The sequence below is a fragment of the Lissotriton vulgaris genome, chromosome 6 (assembly GCF_964263255.1).
Source record: "Lissotriton vulgaris chromosome 6, aLisVul1.2, whole genome shotgun sequence".
NCBI lineage: Eukaryota > Metazoa > Chordata > Amphibia > Caudata > Salamandridae > Lissotriton > Lissotriton vulgaris.
The window spans coordinates 1,218,453,762-1,218,475,608 of NC_141694.1; the positions used below are offsets into that span (position 1 = coordinate 1,218,453,762).

Below are 21,847 nucleotides of genomic sequence, written 5' to 3' on the forward strand. Positions count from 1 at the left end.
GAGCCACTAGCCGATAATTTTTTGGGTCGTTTTTGTCGCCCTTTTTGAAGATGGGGGAAATAATGGCTCCCCTCCATGATGGCGGGATTGAAGATGTCTGCAGAATCTTGACAAACATTGGTCTGAGGGCAGCTGCCCAGTAGTCGGGGTCTTGCTTAAATAATATGGGGGGGATCCCGTTTGGTCCCGGGGCCCCCTCACGCCTTCCCTTTGATATTCGGTAACAGATCGAGGCGCACTTGATTTCAAATGTCTGGTCTTGCTGCCAGGGATCGTTATAGACACGGCTGAGTGTTAAACGTTCCTTGGTGTCTTTTGTGGATTTGGACATTCCTTGGATGTTAGTGTCGGTGCCCTTGAAGTGAGCGCTGAGAAATGTTATCCAATCGTCTTCAGGGACGAAGGAATTAATGCCTTGATTCCCCCCCGTGGGCAAATTGTTGATTTTTCTCCAAAATTGAGCGCTGTTGTTTGATTTGGCGTCATATAGGAGTTTTGCCCACAGATGCTCTTCAGATTCTCGCTTAAGCCGCCAAATCACCCTCCCGCGATCACGCTTTAACAGCCTCAGTTCGTCCTTGACAGCAGGGTCTGTCCTTACCCTTCGTAACTTTTGGCCGATAAGAGTTTTTAGATGTTTTAGGTGGACATTATTTGTAAAAGCGTGATTCGGATGCCGCGTCGGATTAACCGGCTTTCCCCCTCCATAACGCTGGTTTTTCCTCAGTGATTTTCCCATGTTTTTGCGTAGAGTTTCTGTAAATTTCTCCCAGCTGGCAATTAGATCTGTTGTTTCATTTTGGGCTTCACCAAGTGCTTGCTTTGCGTAGAGCAGGAGGCCCGTAGGGTCATCTGTTCTGCATATTAATCGCCTATCGTTTGCTGTATAAACTAGTTCGTGCCTAATGGCGCATGCTGGGGTTGAAGTTGCAAAAGCCTCTAAAGTCACTTCTTGTGGTAAGTGATCACTGTAGTCAAGTAAGCCGATATGGAAGTCAGTTGTCACTTGAAACAAACTACCAGAGAGGAAGGTGAAGTCAATTGTTGAGCTGGTTGTTGTACTATGGAATGTTGCTGCTTGGGGACGGTCCCCTGGGAATCTCCCATTAAGCGCTCGTAGACCAAGTTCTTCAAGAGTTGCTAAAAGTTGCTGTGCTGCTTTAGTCCTGCTACCCCCTGATGAGTTGTCTTGAGAGTAAAGTTCCAATGCAAATGGATCCTCAATGGTGCTGATTTCAGTGGCTGATTTATTAAGCATGTTCTGATTGAAATCGCCGGTAACCATCAGATTATTGGTATCCTCTGCAGTTAGTAGCTTTATAAGCTCTTCTTTCAGTTGCAGGGCTCCTTGCTTCTTACCTCGGGGATGTAGGTAAAGGTTAATTAAAATTAAGTCCTCCTTCTTTCTCTGATCTCGGATGGAGATTCGTGAAACTTGCATTGCGTTGGGGGAGTCTAGATTGTATGGTAGCTGGACTACTGTACCCATTCTTTTTAACGAACAATAAGTGACGAGGCCCCCTTTTTTATGACCAAATCTTGCAAACTGGGTTGGAGGAATGAAGTGCAGGGTAAATCCTGGAAGTGGTGGGGGAGAGTCTGACCAAGTTTCTTGCAAGGCTATGATGTCAAAGCTTTGCAAGTAGAGATTTAAATCTGAGACCATAAGCTTATCTCCAATACCGTTGATGTTCCAGGAACAGACTTTGAAGTTTTTAAGAGAATTCCCAATTTCAGACCTGTTATGTCAATGATTTTCCGGCTTATTATTTATGGTCCTGGATAGCCATGACCAGTCTGAATTAGATCGCACATTCCCGGCGTATTGCCTTCTTGCGCCTGGTCCTTTTGGTTCTGAACTGGACGGGGAGTTGCTGCGAGCCCCTCGCAGTACAGAGAGTGAGTGGTGGTCCTGGTTTGCCTGGTTTTGTGCGTTCCGGTGTACAAAGTCACTTGCCAAAGGATCTGGGTATCTCGGTTTTACATATGGGCAAAGTATTATGCCCCAGCTGTTAAGTTTCACTTGTTCGTTGAGCACGCGCTCAGCCACCTCGGTTGAGGCCCATACTGTTTTAGTGACCTCCACCCCCGGATGTTCCGGTGAGACTGTGAATTCAACTGAGTCGAGATCCTTGGTGGATATGTTTGTTAGGGTATCAATGGAGTTTAGCAGACGTAAAATTTTACCCCTGTTTAAGATGTCAAAAGCGCCCCTTGACGTGTATTCCGGGATTAATAAAATTGAGGGGTCATCTAGGTGCTCCTTTATCCGTTTGGGGCTGCTCAGCTGACTTGTGGGGGTAATTACAACCCTATTGGATTTCTCTGCTGGCATTCCATGATCAGGGGCCTTTGTTTCTTCTGCTTCATTTATGACCTGTTTTGAAGAACTTCCGGTTGGTATTGCCTCAGGGGGATGGTCTGATTGTTTCCCTTTGTCCATTTTGGGAGCTGTATTTTTGGTTCTTATAGCGCTCGTGCTAGTGGTAATTATTTCTCCACAATCGATCAGGCCCTCGCTCGTGTTAGGTTTTATAATATTTGCGCTGCCCCTCGGGGCGTGGCCGTCAACTTTTGTTGGGGTCGTCATGTTAGGAATATTTATTTTTCGATTCTTTTTCCTTTGGCTAGTGTGCCACTGGTCCTGAATAGGGGAGGAGCGTGAGTCTAATTCCGTGTCAGTCTCAGGCCTCGTTAAGGTCCACTTGTCAGGCATTGGGTCCAAGGGCAGAATGCTGAGTTTATTTTTAGCTTTCCCTTCAGCCAAAATTCCTAGCTTTGATTTACGGCCCTTCCTCCTTTGCTTTCTGCCTCGTTTTGGGGAGCGTCCGTGGTCCCTTGGAACATCATTTTGGATTGGTTCCCGAGTCGGGAATGAGTCATTGTTCGCTGCTACCAGGGTTTCTCCGTCCCTGGATTGTCCTTGCGCTCTCAGTGGTGTTGCATTTTCCTCTTCCCTTGCCAGTTTGTCTTTTTGTATTAAGGGGGGCGAGTCCTCAGTGGGTGTTACCATTTCTCTGTTTTTTATTTGCCGAGCTCTATTGGTACTCTCCAAATGAGCCGTTGGTAAACTATTTTTGACGGTCTCTCTGATACCTGTAAGGAGGTTGTCCATTGCTTCAGGTAGTGTAGCCAGCTTATCCACAATTGCGATGCGAGGACAGTTTGTTTGTATAAGTGCTGTCTCCTCTTGTGCTCTTTTGACCAGACTGTTCAGTTCAGCTAACTTATTGTCGATGTTAGAGACAAAAACTGATAGTGAGTGTAGAACTGTTAACTGAAGGTCCATTTTGTCCGATTGATATTGGATGGCGTTAACAGACAGTTGCATTGTGTGCAAGAGAGATTCCCATACGTCTACTTTGGTTTGCGGAGATGCGATCGTAGGGTCAAGCAGTGGGGCTTTGCATCTTGGGCTTATTACAGCTTCTTTTGGGGCCACATGAGGCTGAGAGGTGTAGCGGGCAACCAGTTCTTCCCACTCTTCTTGTGTGGGATACGAAGCCACTGGGTCCAAAGGTTTTGAAGGAGTGGAGACTGTGGTTGCCTGCACCTGGAGGTGACCTCGAGGAGGAGTTAGAGGTTGCTCAACCTGTGCCGAATGGTGAACTTGTGCCAGAAACACGGGCGGCTCCCGTGCGGTAGAGAGGTCCCCCGACCAAGGCTGTTCCGATGGTATGTCAACATATTCAACGGTTACCCCTGTGCACCTAGTAAGTTCTGATTGCTCTTGCCCGAGGTCTAGTGGAGAGGGTATGTTTTTTTCTACCGTAAGATCCTGTATTGGTCCTGGGGAGCCTTGCCCTGCCTTTGTTGTAGGACTTAGGATCCTCATCTTCAAGTTGCTTGGTATGCTAGGAACTGGTGCCGGGGAAGGCGGGACTTCTGGTATGCCAGGGATGCTGGGCTCCTTAAGAGCCATTTGGACCCCTGGATTTTTCTCAGAGACTCTGGCGATCTTGGGCCAGACTTCTGGGGAGCATTTTTCTCCCGATGGTTTGGTGAGGACCTTCTGGGTCGATTTTATTATGGACCCCATACTAAGGGCACTCTGAATAGATTCCTGCTGTTTGCTCGTGAGTGCATTTGATTTTAATTCATGCACTTGGGCCTGAATTGAGTCTGAGTCTGGATCGAGGCCCCTCTTTCTGATGGTCATCGAAGAGCTTGCCCCTCTGTGGGGTTCGCTGTTGTTTCCACTGTGATTTTTGGTCTGTGAAGTGTCAGGGCAGTCCATCTCGTCGCTGTCTTCTTCTCTGACATCTTCTTCTTCTCGTCCTCCTTCTCCGTCTTCGTCAGCCAACGCCTCCGGAGGGGGCTTTCTTTTCAGCCCTCTTGTTGGCTCTTTCTTTTGCTCTATCTGAATCTCTTGTTCTGATGCGTAGGAAACCGGTAGTATCGGTGTTGGCAGGTTGTTGGGCTGCCGAGTATTCAGGCAAAGAACCGAGCCTGCGTCCTTGATGAATGAGAATTTTGTATAGATTTTTGGTTGGTAGCTTAACCCTTTAAGGTTATGTGATAGCTCAAGGCTTGGAAGGTGTGGGAGGAAAGGGGTCAGGGGGATCAGCCGCTCATCCCCCCCTCCCTCGCCGCCAGCCGCCGCCCCCTTCTTTAGATCATCTTCTTTCCCGACACTCGTAGAGTCTGTGTTGGAATTCTTGTTACCCTTATTTGCTTTCTTCGATCTTTTAGTAGGGTTCAGGGGTACATGTGAGTCCCTGGATCTTCCGGATCTCATTGTGATACAAAAACAGCAGCTTTGTAGCATCCCGTCCAATAACTGATTGAACCTGAGGTTGTTTAACAGTCAGTGGAGTTAGCAGAGTGGAGAGGGTGAGGTGGGACGTAAGCTACTTCCATTAGTCATATGAAATACCACAACAGTACCTGCACAGTTGCTCGAAGCTGAATTCATACAGAGAAAACTGTGAAGTCCATGATTATCGCAACTTAATATGAACTTATTTTGACTTGTACTTATGTTGGTTGTCTATTTACGTACTTATATACTATTGAGCGACCTCCTCTGATGTGTCTGTAAAACGTACCTTTTGTCTAAAATTTTTGTCCTGAATTTTGACCTTCTGTCCTGAATTTTTGTCCTGAATTTGGACCCTTTGTCCTGAATTTGTACACTCACCGTCCTGAATTTGTACTCATGCCAGTTGGTCAACCTACTGAAGAGGGCCCACATTTATTCTTTTACAAATCAAGCACTGGTGGGACTGGTTTGCCAAGGCTGATTTTGGTTCCCAGTCCGGCCCTAATTCTAAAAATAGCTTCACTCTCTACTTTAAGCCTGTCAAATGGATTTGCCAAACCACTAGAACTGTGGGGTGGAAAATGCACCTGTATCTCATAGGTGGAATAGTTCATATAGTGCAGAGGCAAAAGGCTGGTGATGGTGGAAGCCTGGGGCAAGAGGAGGGCATTTTGGGAGGTGAAGGATTAATACTGATTCATATGGGTATTAAATCAAGTGTAATTTATTATTTTATTATGTTCACAGGTGCACAGCAGGCAGGCTTCCTAAGTGCCCTCAAGGACAGTCCAGCAAGATATCCTTTTTGGAGCGTTTTCTGTTTAATGTAAAATTTACATTGCGGGATGGATCACATCAGTCAAATGCTGTTATTTTGTATTTATTTATATAGTAGTGAATGCTGCCAATGAATGTTGATCCCTGCAAGGTTAAAAATGGTGCTGCGATGGAGGAATGGTGGAAAAGTAGGAGGGATGTTTGCATTTTATTTTGTACAAAATTCAAAACTAAATCACAAATTTTGAAATAGATGATAGTTGATGGAGTGGGCTAAAGAACCTAGGGATCTGTTAGCTGGAATGTAATAATGACTGTACTTTTTAAATAAGGTTATCCTAAGCTTTTTCTCAAGCATGTTGAAGTTTTACATGGTTTCTGAATAATGAGGAATGCAGGTTCCACAAGATCGTCCATTAGTCGCTCAACAAGTGGCAACTGGATCTGTATTTCTTGATCCTTGGGATTGCACGTGTTTTGGCCAAATTTACGGAGTATAAAGATGGTAGAAAATGATACTCAGACATTCTGTTAGAAAAGCATGCAGGATCTGTACTCCAGATAATGCAGTGAAAGACATAAAGGTCTGAATTTGATGCTACCCTCAATTGGTTGCCTGCATAAATGTTTTAAGAATGAGGTGCTGTCTTTCCTAAATGAGTGGTGGTGGGTTGTGCTGCTTGATTTTAGACAATTTGTAATTTATCGTTGTATGTTTTGTGGATAGCCATGAGGAGGACATTGCAATAATCGATAGTGAACACTGCATTGAATCTGATGCTTGTTCTTCGCTCGAAAGAGAGAGAGCAGACTTTTTCATTTGCTGATGATGCAGTGAGTTCTGCTTTTGCACTTCTGTGTGTGGCACAGACTGCTCACTAGCTTTGACTAGTGATTATTTATTTATTTATTTATTTGATTTATAGAGCGCCTTATCACCCAGGGGTCTCTAAGCGCTTATCAAAGGGTGCACATTTAACTATGTGGAGAGAGCGATAGAAAGGACCACTAGGACGTGCTCCATGCCTCCGAGAAAAGCACAGTTTTAAGCATTTTCCTAAAGGGCAGCAGGCGCGTTTCCTTGCTCAGGCTTAACGGCAAGTTGTTCCAAGCCATCGGAATTGCATTGGAGAAGTATCACCCACCTAATGAGGATAGTTTAAAGCGTGGACACACCAAGAGGGTGGCCTCTGCTGATCGCAATGTCCTGCTCGGGACATAAGGGATCAGCCGCTCCCTGATGTACTTTGGGGAGTGTCCCTGTAGAGCTTTATGTGTAATGCAGAGGCCCTTGAACTTAACTCTCTGCCTAATTGGGAGCCAGTGAAGCTCCCGTAACTGGCGTGGCATGCGTCCTTCTCAGTCGTTTTAGGATTAGTCTGGCTGCATCATTCATGACTGTTTGAAGTCTGGCCAGCTGTTGTTGGGGAAGGCCGGCATATAACGAATTGCCATAGTCCAGACGTACCAGAATCATAGCAGATATCGCCCGTTTGAGCGCGGCCGAGGTCCGCTATGGCTACTTGAGTGGAAAAAACGGCATGACACTGGACCAAAACAAGAGAATATATATGGGTTCATAGTGGTCCTAGATCCGTGTGTCATAGTCTTCTATGCCAGTTCTGTTTAGGAGGAATGGCTTAGGATGTCAACATACTGAATTGCTGTGCAGAGGAAACCCAAGGCAGGAAGTGCAGCACAAAGAAAGGCTTCAATTAGTCCCACTCTTGGCACAATCCATCCCCATTGTTAATTAGCTCAACTGTGCCCTTACATACATGAATCAACCATATGCAAATTAGTATGTTTGTATGCAGTGATTCTACCTAGCTGGCATACAACGGAGCGCTGAACAACCATATGGCACCCTGATGATCATTATCAGTGAAGATGCTGACAGGTAAGCATTTCTGTGTGTATGAGGTGGAGTAATGCTCCTCGAAAAAATGTGGCTTCACCTTTCTGAATTACAGGACAGTTGGAGCATTTTGGTGGGGAGAATTTGCCGGCCTGCTTGGTTTGGATTCATCCCAAGAAGAGCAGTCCTACCCAAACTGCTAGGCCATGTCGCCACTGAAATGCAACCAACCCAGATATGTTCTGACCTTGTTGGATCTCACCTATGATATGCAGCTTGAGCCCTATGGCACAGTAGGCTCAGGACCCACATCTGGGCATACCCCTCCTGCTTAGGAGACTCAATCAATCTATCAACCACGTTTCTAGTAAAGCACGACTACTCACCCGTTAGGTTCTCAAGACACTGAGTGGGGGGGGTGATCTGCAGTTCAGTCGAAGAGCCAGGTGTTGAGGTCCTTCCTGGTTATAGTTATTGTCTAAGGTGCAGAGGGAAGGAGTTCCAGGTCTTCACAGCGCTGTAAAAGTACTCACAGAGGCAAAACACAGGTGCCTAGCTTTTTGTATCCTATCATGTTTAACCTGTCTTTGCCATTACAGACAGAGACCACTCACATACAAGTCAGATTTGGCCTATCCATAAAATGGACATTTCAACTCATACTGCTCGGCTAGACTTCAATCTTACCAAAGGCCAAGATTGATTAAATAATTCAGTCAATCAGTTTTGTTCTTCTCAGTGAGTGATCCTAAATGGGGTCAGATATACCCACATAGAACTCAGACTGCATGTCACTGATGAGGTTCAAAAAGGCACAAACATTTGGAAATTCTTCTGATCCCTTCTGAGAGGGAGTGTCCTAGAATTGGGGTGTACTGTCCTTCTTTGGGTGGGGTTGGTATTCATATGACTGATCCATCTGTAGTGGCACATTGAGCGAAACGATTATGGACTCAAATGTGTTCCTAGTAATTACCAGTGGCAGAGAAGTATTCCACCCATTTTTTTTCTTCTCAAGAGATGAAGTTCAAGCACTAACAGAATTAGCGTAATATTGTCACAAATATTAAGAAGTCATTGTAATAAGCATTTCCACAATGACAATCATAATGCTAATTTTTGTAACATTTCCATCAAGTTGCCCACTGGTTACGTAAACTCAATGCTAGGATCTGCTATTGATGTGACCTATCCAGCAGGGAATAATGCACATATAGGCCCATAGATGATAGAAGTGCATCTGCTCTGATGTTGTCAAAAGGCATAGTGATGGAATGACAGAATCAAGTGCTAAAATGTGTCATCTACAGAAGGAAAGGCTGAGGCACACATCAGAACAGTTGTTCGCATGTCTTACTGTATTAGGGTGCCACAAATCAGACTGTAGAATGTAGCCAAACGCTGTGTGTTTTTGTCTAACGATTCTTCCTTGACTTGTGCATCACTGTGCTGGAGGCCGTGGTGTGTTTTTTTTCAGTGTGGTCCATCGTTGGTCTCTCAGGTTTTCATACATACTTGATCAGCTCCAATCAAACTACAAACGAAGATGTAAGTCTGTTACTTCCTGCAATGTGGCGCAGCGGCCAGAGCAGCTAACTCCGGAGCGCGGAGCTCACAGTTTGATTGCTGGCGGCAGCTCAGCTCAGCATCATGTAGCTATGGGCAATAGCTCAATTAATCTCCCCGATGACCCACAACACCTGTATACCCTTAGGGGTGATATGTTGTGCTTTACAAATATGGAATTCATTAATCTGTCGGCTGAATGGGAAGACCACACAACTCTTTAATAACTTGGAAAGTCCAGCACACCTCTTGCTTTTGAATTACATTGTAGAATACCAGTCCGGAGATTTTGCTTAGGTAGATTCGAGGGATGGAAGGTTTTCTATGCATGTCCCACTGTTGTGACACAGTCCTTAACCTGTATGCATGGGGTCATGTAATTCCCCTTGAAGAAGAGAAGCCTAGGTTCACCATCTTGCCCTCCTCCCTAACCCCTATCCTTTTGCCTCTAAAATGGACATTCAACTTCAGGATGGAACTTAGGCCCTAATAGCTCTCTCCCAAGTAGCTCAGTTTATGAATTTCTTTCATCCTTTGATATTAGTGCGAGTGAACCATTTGGTAACAGTGCTTCACAAATATACATATACCAAAACAAAATGCAGCTGGGCCTTCTTAGGGGTGTCCGTTCCAACTTCTTATGTTCAGAACACAATATAGCCTTCGGATCAACGCTGTGCGACCCATTAGCTGAGTCTTTCAGCCATTGGCTTGCAACATTACCAATTACATGATGGGTCAGCAAAGTGGAGTATTTTAGTCTCACCATCATTCTATTGACTTTTGGTTTGAACTCTTTTCCATCCTTAGCAGTGCCTTGGTTAGAGTCGAAAAAGGTACTATTTTACACATTAAAAGTGCATTCCATCATCACACTTTTTGTGACATTTAGTTAAATATCACATACATTCATTGTATACCAAAAGCAATTCATTTTTGTTTTGCAACCACAAAACACTTTGGTTCACCTTATACCAAAACAAATTAATTTCTAGAGATGTCAAATGCCCGATTAGCTGGAGGTTTTAATATAAGGAACGAACCTTGAGCATCCATAGCAATCACATTTAGCTGCTAACCCGCTATAAGATTGACCGGACCTAGCAGCTCCTCTGCTCCTGCAGCAAAGTCTCTGCTGTAATTTCTGAAATACAAATGCAGTGCACCCTTCTGCTTTGGCAAAGACCGTATGTCTGGTTCATAACTATAAGCCAGACCTATTGGCTTTGCCAATACATAATTAATCAAGAAGGACATATTTCGTAGATAAAATTAACGTAAATCATAAGTCAATCAACACATCACTCATACAGAAAGCTTGTGACACCACAGTGCTACCTGCACTAGTTGTTTACCTACAATGTGACACATCAGAAGGACATCCATAAGATGCACATAAATTGTGCAGTAGCTACAGCACTATATGTGGAAGAGCTAGAGAAAAAAAGAGCTGTCCTACCTTCAATTGGGCTTTGTTAGAGATGGGGGTCTCTAGCTGGCAGAGGTATGCACCTTGTCCTAGTAGGGACCCTTCCTTCTAGTCAGGGTAAGGGGATACACTTCTAAAATATCCCCTGCTCACCCCCTTGATAGCTTGGCAAGAGCTGTCAGAGGCACTGTGTAAAGCATTTGCACACAACACACAGTAATATAGTGAAAACACTACAAAAAGACACCATACCAGTTTTTAGAAAAATAGCCAATATTTATTTGTGTAAAACAAGACCAAAACGATAAAAATCCAACATAAAGTAATCAAAATACGAATATTAGAAAATCAGTTGCAGAAAGTCCAGTCCTTTAACTGCCCAAGATAGTAGCAGCCACTGCAGGCCAACACAGCAAAGCACACAGCAAAGTGGCAGTTCCTTCTAACAGCTTCTCCAGCTCTTCTTGGCAGATTCCTTAGTCCAAAAGAGTTCTAAAGTTCTGGGGTCAGGGTCCCAATATATATACTTTTCCCTTTGTGGTTTTAGCCAGAAAGTCTCTAAGTTCAGTAGAAACCACATTCTGTCCTCCCTGGTCTAGCTTCAGTACTGGAGGTGGAGACAGCACTGTGCAGAGCAGACACAGCTGTTTCAGGTGCTAGTGAAACTCCTCCCACTACTCTAAATGCAGAAGATTTATTCAGCCTGGCTATGCGTCCTAAAGGAAAGACAGGACACACCTCAACTCCCCTTGTCACTGTCTAGTGTGAATGCACATCTCCAGCTCCTTTCACTTCAAAACCAGACGGTGAATACACAAACAGGCAGAGGCACACAGGATGGTTAAGAAAATGCCCACTTTCTAAAAGTGGGATTTTCAAACACACAATTTAATAGCCACCTTTACTAAAAGATGTATTATTAAATTCTGAGTTCAGATATCCTAAACTCGATATATCTATCTTGTCTCAATGGAAAGATACAATTGTGAGATGTTACAAGGCAGCTGTCAGGAGAACCTATGGGCCAGACAGCGTGTCAATAGTGAAAAACGAAATTGACAGTATTTCACTATCAGGACATGTAAAACACACTTCTACATCTCCTACTTTTCACATACGCTGCACCCTGCCCACAGGGCTACCATGGGCCTCCCTTAGGGGTGACTTACGCATAAGAAAAGGGAAGGTTGGTGCATGGCAAAGGGGTGCACTTGCTAGGTCAATATGGCAGTAAAAACTGCGCACAGACACTGCAGTGGCAGGTTTGAGACTCCTTTGAAAGGCTACTTGTGTGGGTGGCACAACCAGTGTTGTAGGCTCACTAGTAGCATTTGATGTACAGGACCTAGGCACTGTACTAGGGACTTGCTAATAAATCAAATATATCAATCATGGAAAACGAATCATAACACAATTTACGGTAGGAGCACTTGCACTTTATCACTGAAAAGCATTAAAAAAAAGTGTGCTTAGACACTAAACCAGCAAAAGCGAAGTCCAGCATACCATCAAAAACAGCAGGTCAGTAAGCAAAAAGACAGGGAAGACACTGCAAAAGATGAAAGGTCTAACAGGCATACAGAAACATTATAAAAGAAACAGCATAACACCAATAGAATATCTACAACAGGTGTGGCAGCAACATAATAGCCTGCACAAGATGTACAGAGACAGAGAATGGGTACATATGCACAGAAATGGTGTGACAACCGATATACAACCTGCACCAGTTGTACAGCAACGGTTTGGCATGAGCAGCACAACCTTAAATTGCTGTGCAGAAACAACGACACAGTAGCTGCACTACCAGTGATATGTATAGTAATGAAAGTGTGACTGAAGCCCTACTATATTCAGTAGCCGTACAGGTGCAGTGTGGAGCTGGTACTCACGGCATATGATGTTACAGAGTCATTTGCATGTAGTAATACCTCCTAAACTAAGGAGCATATTTATCAAAAAATCGTGCAACAAGCTACTTCACTGCTCTGCGCTGCATGATAGCAAAAGAGCTGGAATGATCCGTATTTAACATACAGCGCATTCCTGTCTTTTCCCTGCGCTGGTGCACAATGTTCTGCCTAGCTCCAATAAAGAGACCCTTGTTTCATGGTGCAAGGCTGTCCGCGTTGTAAGCAGGATTGTTTTTGTCCCTGCACAAAAACAATCCCCTGAGGCATCTTCCTCTTTCTATGTGTGCTGCAAAATGCAGCACTCACAGAAATAGGAAAAAACAATTAGAAATATAGATATTACCCCTCTTTATGCCTCACCTGGGAAGGCGTAGCATTTTGGAGCATTCCCATGTTTACCAGTAATGGTAAATCTGGTATTTGATACCAAAATCCATACCCACACTCCACCAATGAACCACCTCCCTGGGACAGAGTAACGCAACACAGGGATTTGCACTGCGTAGCATTATTTCAGAGTTATCAAGCCACTCAGAGCCATCAAGGTGGCCTTGCATTGCTTGATAAATCTAACTTAACAATTGTGTCACTCTTGCACCCCGTTGCGTAGCGCAAGGTTGGTGCAACTCTTTCATAAATTTGGCCATACATCTGTATGTACTCGCTACTGTTTTTCAGGGGCAGGCCTGGCCTTGCCTTTTTTGTATGTTTGTTGCTTTCAAGACTTTTGTGCGTTGCAGATGGTGTGTGTTTATTCACATCTCCTTTTTCTTCATATCCCAAGTTAATATTTATGTTTTCCTAGATCAAAGGATCCTGGTCAAGTAAAAGAGGCAAAGACAACTACAATCCGTACAGCTACGGCAACATCTTCACAAACTGCTGCTCCGCGCTGTGTGGGCCAATGCCTCCCAGGTAAGTTGTGTTGTGGCCGATGAATGACTGTGCTATCTGCCATCAGAATAGTTTGTCAAAATGAAATATACAACACATAGAAAGAAAGTGTTGCTCAAACCACATTTAGGTAGGATGAAGCGTTATGCACATTCCAAGAGATTTCCGTGTTTATTCTGAGTCCTGCGGGGGGAATCATGATATGCGCTTCCTGATGTGGTCGTGAACAGCCAACCCGATTTTCAAACTAGTAATTTCTTTCTCTCAACCCATGGCCTCCTCCCCACCCGAACAAAATTTGCCAGATAAAAGTTGGTACAATTTGTCCAGAAACAATGCAGCACATTGCTGAGTTTTTGTAGCGCAGAACCTGCCAGGATTTGTGCCAGGATACCCACTCAGGAGATAGAACTTCATTGGCTACCAGTCAGGAAGAGACTCAAGTTAAAATCCATGTGTACAGTCTCAAGGCTCTTCACAATACTGGCCCCGTTCATTTCAGACAGAAGTTCATGTGGTACATACCCAATAGAACTCTCCAGCCTTCAGGCACAAGAACCTTGATTGTTCCTAGATTTAAAAAATCCAATTGTAGAGGAAGACATTTTGTCATTGGCCCAGCAAAGGCATGGAACAAGCTGCCTCTCTTCATTCGTTCTGCTCCTGGCCTGCTCCCATTCAGAAAGCCAAAAAGAAGAATTGATGGACAGAATGGAGAACAGTGTCATACATTCACCCCAGTACAGAGATCTGGGCCTAAATCCATTGGTTTTTTTGCTCCCCATGCCATTCCAGTTTGAACCCCTGCCATATGCAAATCAGTCTTGACCCTGCACCCCATGGGAACAGTCCAGCTCGAACTGCCAAGCCAGGTCCTCCCTGGACTGGAAAAACGCATCGGTGACTGGGTGAGTGTCTGAAAAGTTTCAGCGCTCCTTCCATCATCTCCTTGTGTTTTCTTTGTTCGCCCTAAGTTGGCAGGGTGTGCCCAGACGTTGGTCCCTTGCTCACTTTGCCCCTGGATTTAAGCTAGCCAGGCTCATGAGGGCTGTTAGCCTGAAGCCAGTCCCAGGATGCTTGTTTCCGATCCAGGGAAGGCATGGCTTGGCAGTTTAGGCTGGATGGTTCCCATGAGGCACAGGGTCAAGAACGATTTGCATATAGCTGTGTCTGAACTGGGGTGGTGAAGTGAGCTAAAGAACGATGATGGATTCAACCCAGATGTGTGACTGGGGGTGAGTGTCTGAAAAGTTTCAGCGTTCTGTCCATCATCTCCTTGTGTTTGTTTTGTTCGCCCTAAGTTGGCAGGGTATGCCCAGACGTGGGTCCCTTGCTCACTTTCCCACAGGATTCAAGCTAGCCTAGCTGATGAGGGCTGTTGGCCCGAAACTGGTCCCAGGATGCTTGTTTCCGGTCTAGGGAAGACATGTCTGGCAGTTCGGGCTGGACTGTTCCCATGAGGCACAGGGTCAAGACTTATTTGCATATAGCTGTGTCTGAACTGGGGTGGCGAAGTGAGCTAAAGAATGATGATGGATTCCACCCAAATCTGTGACTGGGGGTGTGTCTGAAAAGTTTTGGCGCTCTGTCCATCATCTGCTTGTGTTTGCCGCATTCAGAAAAGGTCCGAAAACATGGCTATTCAGCAACTAGGTCCCTCTCGCTGTTTCCTGATTCTATGGAGCTAGTGCCAGGACACCTCCGGGTAACAGTGTGCTTTATAAAAACATTTAACATTAACATAGTGCGTTACAAATCTGCATAACAGAACGTGTAAAACATGTTATTAGTGCGTTATTCTCCTTTCCGCAGTGCAGAGTGGAGAAACAATAAAACCCCTGTAAATATAATATTTACACCCTCCAACCCTCAAATAAAGTTTGCCTGGTGAAACTTTGTGGGATATATTCAGATAAAAGAATGCACATACGGTTTTTTTCTAGCTCATTGCCGTGTTATTCCCCTTTCAGAGTTGCAGAATGAGAATACTATAAATTATCCAGTTAACGCAGTAGTTACCGGAATATCGGGGTACGCAGCACTAGGAAATCGCTGTTGTTAAACAGTGCCCCGAATGGTTGGTGGGAAAAGGTCTTCCAGGGTTCAGAATACAATAGCCTCGTCGCCACTGTGTTTTAGTGTACGTGTTGTCTTCCTGGGGAAGCCAGTGTGCGGACCTGCCTGACATTTGCACAAGGTCACGCCTTGCCATTGGCCACTGCTTGTACGCATTTCTCGAACTATGCGCAGCCATATATCACCATGCCCTTTGCTTTCCTTCCTCTACTTGTCTTGTCATTGTAAATTCAAGAGAAATAGCAGCATTTTGTTCAGTGATTTAGGGACGGATGTTTGTACGGCAGCACTTCCCCGTTTTTTGCTTACAGTCAGTCAGCCAGCACCACATTCCTTCCGACTGATGTCTTTTGCTACACAATGCTCGTTACCCTTGTTCTTAAGTATTGGATGATATTCTTTGGGCAGTACAAGCTAGACACGGCCATAAAATATAGTACGTTTAAGGTAAAGGTTCTGGTTTGATACACTTTAATAGGCGTGCATATGAATAGTGCTGGTAAGCTGTAAGCTTCCTGGAACTGAGCCCGAGAGAAATGTAGAAATCTAGGGCAGTAGAGCTTACATTTGGATCTGTCATGTCTCCGAGCGCTTAAGCTTGCAGGCAGGCAGGCAGAATGTTTCCCCGAGTCAGGGAATTTAAAGGCAAAAGTCATAAAAACACGAGAATTCCTTGTATTTGTCGGATTGTATCGCCATTACACAAATAAATACATTTCACAAAACTGCAATAAGCACATTTGGGAACTATTAAATTCTGTTTTTTTCTTTTCAAAAGAGTTTTTTAAAGTTTATAAAGCAGCAACACATGGTCAAAAATTATCACATAAAGCCACACAATATATCTTGTTGTAGTAAAAGATCGAACACAACATGCTTAGATGTTGGGCACAGTGTGGTAAGAGAGACAATACTGAGAGAGGTAGAGAGTAGTGGAGAAAAAAAGAAACATAAGATAGGAAGAGAGTGATGAAAGAAAGAGGAAAGAATAGTAATAAACAAAACATGGAAGGCAAAAAAGAGAGAGTGTACTATGGGTAAACAACGGTGGGAAGAGATGAAGGGTTCCCATCCTATGGTTGCGTAAAGTAAATACAGTGTTTCCGCAATTGGAAATGCTGGTGTAGAGGGTAATATTTCAGACAATGGGGAGACGACTGAGTTACAGTGGTTTATGTTTTTACAAGGTATAACTCTACCTTGTTCTAGAAGAATCTACAAGATTTTGGGCTGAAGCTGTAGTTATGTGTAACGGTGTCTGCACTTCTGATTAAACAAAACCCATGCCCACCATGTGTGAACGTAGATGTTGTTAGAGTTTTTACAATCCGCTAGAATGGTTTTCATACCAATTGTTAATAATAGATCCGAAAGTTTCAAGTCTCATATGTCGAAATCTGGTGGTGAAAAAATATGTGAGTCTAATTTAGCTATAGCATGATCGAGAGAAACAGTAGAGTGAAAGATCGGATTTAGCACTTGTTCAGTATTGTTTCTGTTAATTTGTATATTTTTGTAATAGAAGAGTAGGTGATCTACATCACTGAAGGGTTCCAAGCAGTGCCATCATTGGTCCGTGTCAGATAGGCCTAGCTTATACAGTCTTGTTGGGGTCCAGAAGCATCTATGTATTGTCCAAATTTTGCATTGGTACAGCAATGCAGATACTTAATGGCAAAGAATTGAGTTGTAAACTTGCTCCGACCGTGTCAGTAGTTGGAGAAATATTCTTAATTCTACATTATATGTTCCATATTTCCTAAATGTATGTGTTTTTAGGGGTTATTTTTTTCTTTAAAAAAAGACTATTTTTTACAGCTAGATGGCCCATTTGGCTATTGAACTCAGGAAGTGTATACAATCCGCAGGGTGAGGTCTTTTAACCTTTCTAAGTCCAAGTTAGACCTGGCACCATTGGCGTGGGTCTCGCTTCCATTTTTTTGCTGTTGCCTCCTGTGTTTTTGCTATGTGTTTTGCTGGTCTAGATGCTTTGGGCACTCTGCCACTGCTATTGGGTGTCACAGTGCAAGTACTCCGTATTGTAAAGTATTGTATTGGATTAGTGACTTCATGATTGGTTAATTTGATTTACTTGATAGACCCTAGTACAGTGCACCATGTGCACCATGTGTGCCCGGGGCTTGTAAATAAATCAAATGCTGCTGGTGGGCTTGCAGCACTGGTTGTGCCACCCACAGAAGCAGCTTGTAAAATGTGACTCAGACCTGCCATTGCAGCGCCTTTGTGCAGCCTGGGGCTGCCATGTCGACTTGGCAAGTGCACTCACTTGCCAGTCCCTAAACCTTCCCTTTTCTACACATTAGTCACCCCTAAGGTAGGCCCACGGGTAGGGTGCATTGTAGGTAAAAGGTAGGACATGCCCTGATGTGGGACACCCCCGCGCCGCACGGCCACCAGCTGCTGCGTGTGCCCCCAATGCCTGCCTCTGCCTCAGCGCCGACCTCGCTGCCGCCTTGAGCGCTGCCCTTTGGTTTCAGCCCGTTTTTGTCTAAAATTTGTGCTTGTTTTCTTTCTGTGGCCAAGATCGTTTTCCTACTGTTTTTTCCCCCGTTTTGACCTGAATTGTTGCTTGTTTTCTCTGTGCCGTTTTCTCTCCGTGTTTTGACCTGTATTTAGCCTGTTTTTTTCTGCTCCAATTACTTTTCGTGTTTTTGACCCCCATTGTGCCTGCCTCCTTCCTGCTTGCCCGCCTACCTCGCCGCCCTCCGCTCTCCCTCCCCGCTCCCGCTTCCCGCCACCGCCATTAGCCCCGCCCCTTTTTCTTCTGTACCCTCCCCGCTCCCGCCTCCCAGCTGCTCCGCCCACCCGCGCACTTCGCCTTAAATGGCGACCGTGCGAACGCGCAGCGGTCACGCGCAGCGGGCGCGCCGATTGTGCGCCGAAGGCGCGCCAAAGGTAAGCCCGTCTGCGCCCGTCCGCGACCGGATCGCGACCAGCGCCAGGACCCCTGGCCCCCGAAGTGCCCGACCGATCCGCCTGACGCACTCCGCCGCCACCCTCACCGCACTCAACACTGGCCGACTCCCAGATTGCCACCTAGCCGCTCCACGAGGTACCCACGAACCTTTCAGCTGCCACGCCTGCAAGTTCTCCTGCATCCGGACCAGCCTCGCACCAGCACCCGCCAAGACGAACACCAGCAGCACCCACCTCAAGTGCATCCTGCTCAACACCCGCTCCGTCCACAGACACGCCATCGAACTCTGGAACCTCCTAGACGCCACAGCCCCTGACGTCGCCTTCCTCACGGAGACCTGGATGAACGCCTCTTCAGCTCCCGACATCGCCATCGCTATCCCAGAGGGCTACAAGATCGTCCGGAGGGACCGAAACGCCAACCAGATGGGAGGAGGCATCGCCATCATCCACAGGAGCACCATCCGTCTCACGACCAGCACCGACAACACCCTGACCAGCGCCGAACACCTGCACTTCCAGATCCACACCAACCCGAACACCACCCTCAGAGGCACCCTGATCTACCGACCCCCTGGACCATGCACGCAATTCAGCGAGGACATCGCCGACTTCGTCAGCCCGCATGCCCTCCCCTCCGCCGACTACATCCTCCTGGGAGACCTCAACTTCCATCTGGAGAACAACAACGACCGCAACACCATCACCCTGCTCGACAACCTCGCCAACCTGGGACTCAAGCAACTGGTGTCCACCCCCACCCACCTCGCCGGACACACACTCGACGCAGTCTTCTCTTCCAGCACAGACATCAACTTCAGCCACGCCACAGAGCTTCAATGGACGGACCACAGCTGCGTCCACTTCACCTTCAAGAGAACGACGTCCCACCACCACCAGAAACAGGCCGCCCGCAGATGCTGGAACAAGATCACAGCAGACCAGCTCACCACCTCCCTGAGCCAGCACCCTCCTGCCAGCTCAGCGAACCCCAGCCAGGCCGCAGACAACCTCACGAAGTGGATCAACAACTGCGCGGATGAACTCGCCCCACTGAGGACCCCGCCCAGCAGACCCGGCAGCAAGAAGGCCCCATGGTTCACCGACGAACTCAAGAGCTCCAAGAAGAACTGCCGAGCCCTCGAGAAAGTCTGGAGAAGGGAACCGACACCGGACAACAGGACCTCCTTCAAACTTGCCACCCGGAAACACCACCAGCTGATCCGCGCCGCCAAGAAAACAGCTTTCAAGGACCGGTTGGACAACAACGCACACAACTGCAAGGAACTCTTCAACATCGTGAAAGAGCTTTCCAACCCCAGCGCAGGAAACAACGACATCACCCCATCGCAAGACCTCTGCAACTCCCTCGCTTCATACTTCCACAACAAGATCGCCGACATACACAACAGCTTCAACAACCAACCAACGCACACTATGACCGAACAACCACCCCCCACCACCACCCTCCACGCCTGGACCCCGATCAGCACCGAAGACACCATCCGCACGATGAACTCCATCCACTCCGGATCACCGACCGACCCCTGCCCTCACCACGTCTTCAACAAGGCCGACGCTGTCATCGCACCCCACCTGCGAGACATCATCAACACATCCTTCGACACCGCCACCTTCCCCGAGAGCTGGAAGCACGCCGAACTCAGCGCTCTTCTCAAGAAACCCACAGCGGACCCCACCGAACTCAAGAATTACCGCCCCATCTCGCTCCTCCCGTTTCCAGCCAAAGTCATCGAGAAGACCGTCAACAAGCAGATGGCTGCCTTCCTCGAGACGAACGGATCCCTCGACCCCTCACAGTCCAGCTTCAGAGCCAACCACAGCACCGAGACCGCCCTCATCGCCGCCACCGATGACATCCGAGCCCTGATGGACAATGGAGAAACAGCGGCCCTCATCCTCCTAGACCTCTCCGCGGCATTCGACACGGTCTGCCACCGCACCCTAGTACGGCGCCTCAGCAACATCGGCATCCAGGACAAGGCGCTGGAATGGATCATCTCCTTCCTCGACGGAAGAACACAGAGAGTCCGCCTACCACCGTACAAGTCAGAGGCCTCCGAAGTCATCTGCGGCGTCCCCCAAGGATCATCTCTGAGCCCCACCCTCTTCAACGTCTACATGAGCCCCCTTGCGGCCATCGTACGCAAACACAACCTCAGCATAATCTCCTACGCCGACGACACCCAGCTGATCCTCTCCCTGACCAACGACCCCGCCGCCGCCAGAGCCAACCTGCACGAAGGGATGAAAGAGGTAGCCGAGTGGATGACGACCAGCCGCCTGAAACTGAACTTGGACAAGACAGAGGTCCTCATCCTGGGCTCCTCACCCTCCGCCTGGGACGACTCCTGGTGGCCCCCCGCCCTGGGCACCGCACCCAAACCGACTGACCATGCACGAAACCTGGGCGTCATCCTGGACTCCTCCCTCTCCATGACCAGGCAAGTCAACAACGTCTCCTCGGCGTGCTTCAACATCCTACGCATGCTACGGAAGATCTTCTGGTGGATCCCCACCGAGACCAGGAAGACCGTCACCCAGGCCCTCGTCACCAGCCGACTGGACTACGGCAACGCCCTCTACGCCGGTACCACCGCCAAGCTCCAGAAGAGACTCCAGCGGATCCAGAACGCCTCAGCCAGACTCATCCTCGACATCCCACGAACCAGTCACATCTCCGGACATCTGAAAGACCTTCACTGGCTCCCCGTCAACAAAAGAATCACCTTCCGCCTCCTCACCCACGCACACAAAGCCCTACACCACCAAGGCCCGAGCTACCTCAACAGCCGAGTCAACTTCTACGCTCCCAAACGCCACCTCCGATCAGCCAACCACGCCCTCGCCGCCGTCCCCCGCATCCGAAGAGCGACTACAGGAGGAAGGTCCTTCTCCTACCTGGCCGCCAAGACCTGGAACTCCCTCCCTCCCGACCTGCGCCTGACCCAAGACCACCTCTCCTTCAGGAAGAAGCTGAAGACCTGGCTGTTCGAGCAGTAGCGGCACACCCCCCCCCCCCCCCCCCCCCCAGCGCCTTGAGACCCTACGGGTATGTAGCGCGCTTTATAAGTGTCAATGATTGATTGATTGATTGATGTGTGTGGAATGTCCTGATAGTGAATTACAGCCATTTTCGTTTTTCACTATTGCAAGGCTACCTGTTCCCCATAGGCCAAAATGGGCAGTTTGATTATAACATCTCATAATCCTAACTGACTCAGGGAACTAAGTAGAAATTTTGTATGTCTGAACTCAAAATGATAAAATGCATGTTTTAGTGAAGTTGGTTTTAACATTCTGTGTTTGAAAATACCACTTTTAGAACTAGGTATTTTCTTGCCAAACTATCCAAGTCTGCCTCTGCTAGGTTGTGTATTCCTTGTCTGGCTTGTGAGTGACAGGGGCTGGGGGCTCCAGCAGGCAGGGTGAGTCAACACAAGGCTGAATAGACCTATCTGCATGTAGAGTGGTGGGAGGAATTCCACCTAGGCTTGAATAGGGCTGTACCTGCCTTCCACAATGTTGGCTCCACCTCCTGTGGTGTGTCTGATGACCCTGGCCCACACTGTCAAAGGAAAGAAGGAGTCCCTTAAACAAAGTGCTCCAGGACT

General features: G+C 47.0%; 1 protein-coding gene across 2 annotated transcripts in view; it reads left to right on the plus strand.

Moving 5' to 3' along the window:
* ZDHHC14 (zDHHC palmitoyltransferase 14) overlaps window positions 1–21,847 on the plus strand; it is a 527,275-nt gene that overhangs the window by 491,272 nt on the left and 14,156 nt on the right. For both annotated transcript variants that reach the window (XM_086927312.1, XM_086927311.1), the window contains exons 5-7: window positions 5,510–5,558; window positions 8,843–8,945; window positions 13,111–13,220. In XM_086927312.1, the coding sequence (XP_086783438.1) occupies window positions 5,510–5,558; window positions 8,843–8,945; window positions 13,111–13,220 (262 nt within the window). The remainder of the gene's footprint in view (window positions 1–5,509; window positions 5,559–8,842; window positions 8,946–13,110; window positions 13,221–21,847) is intronic.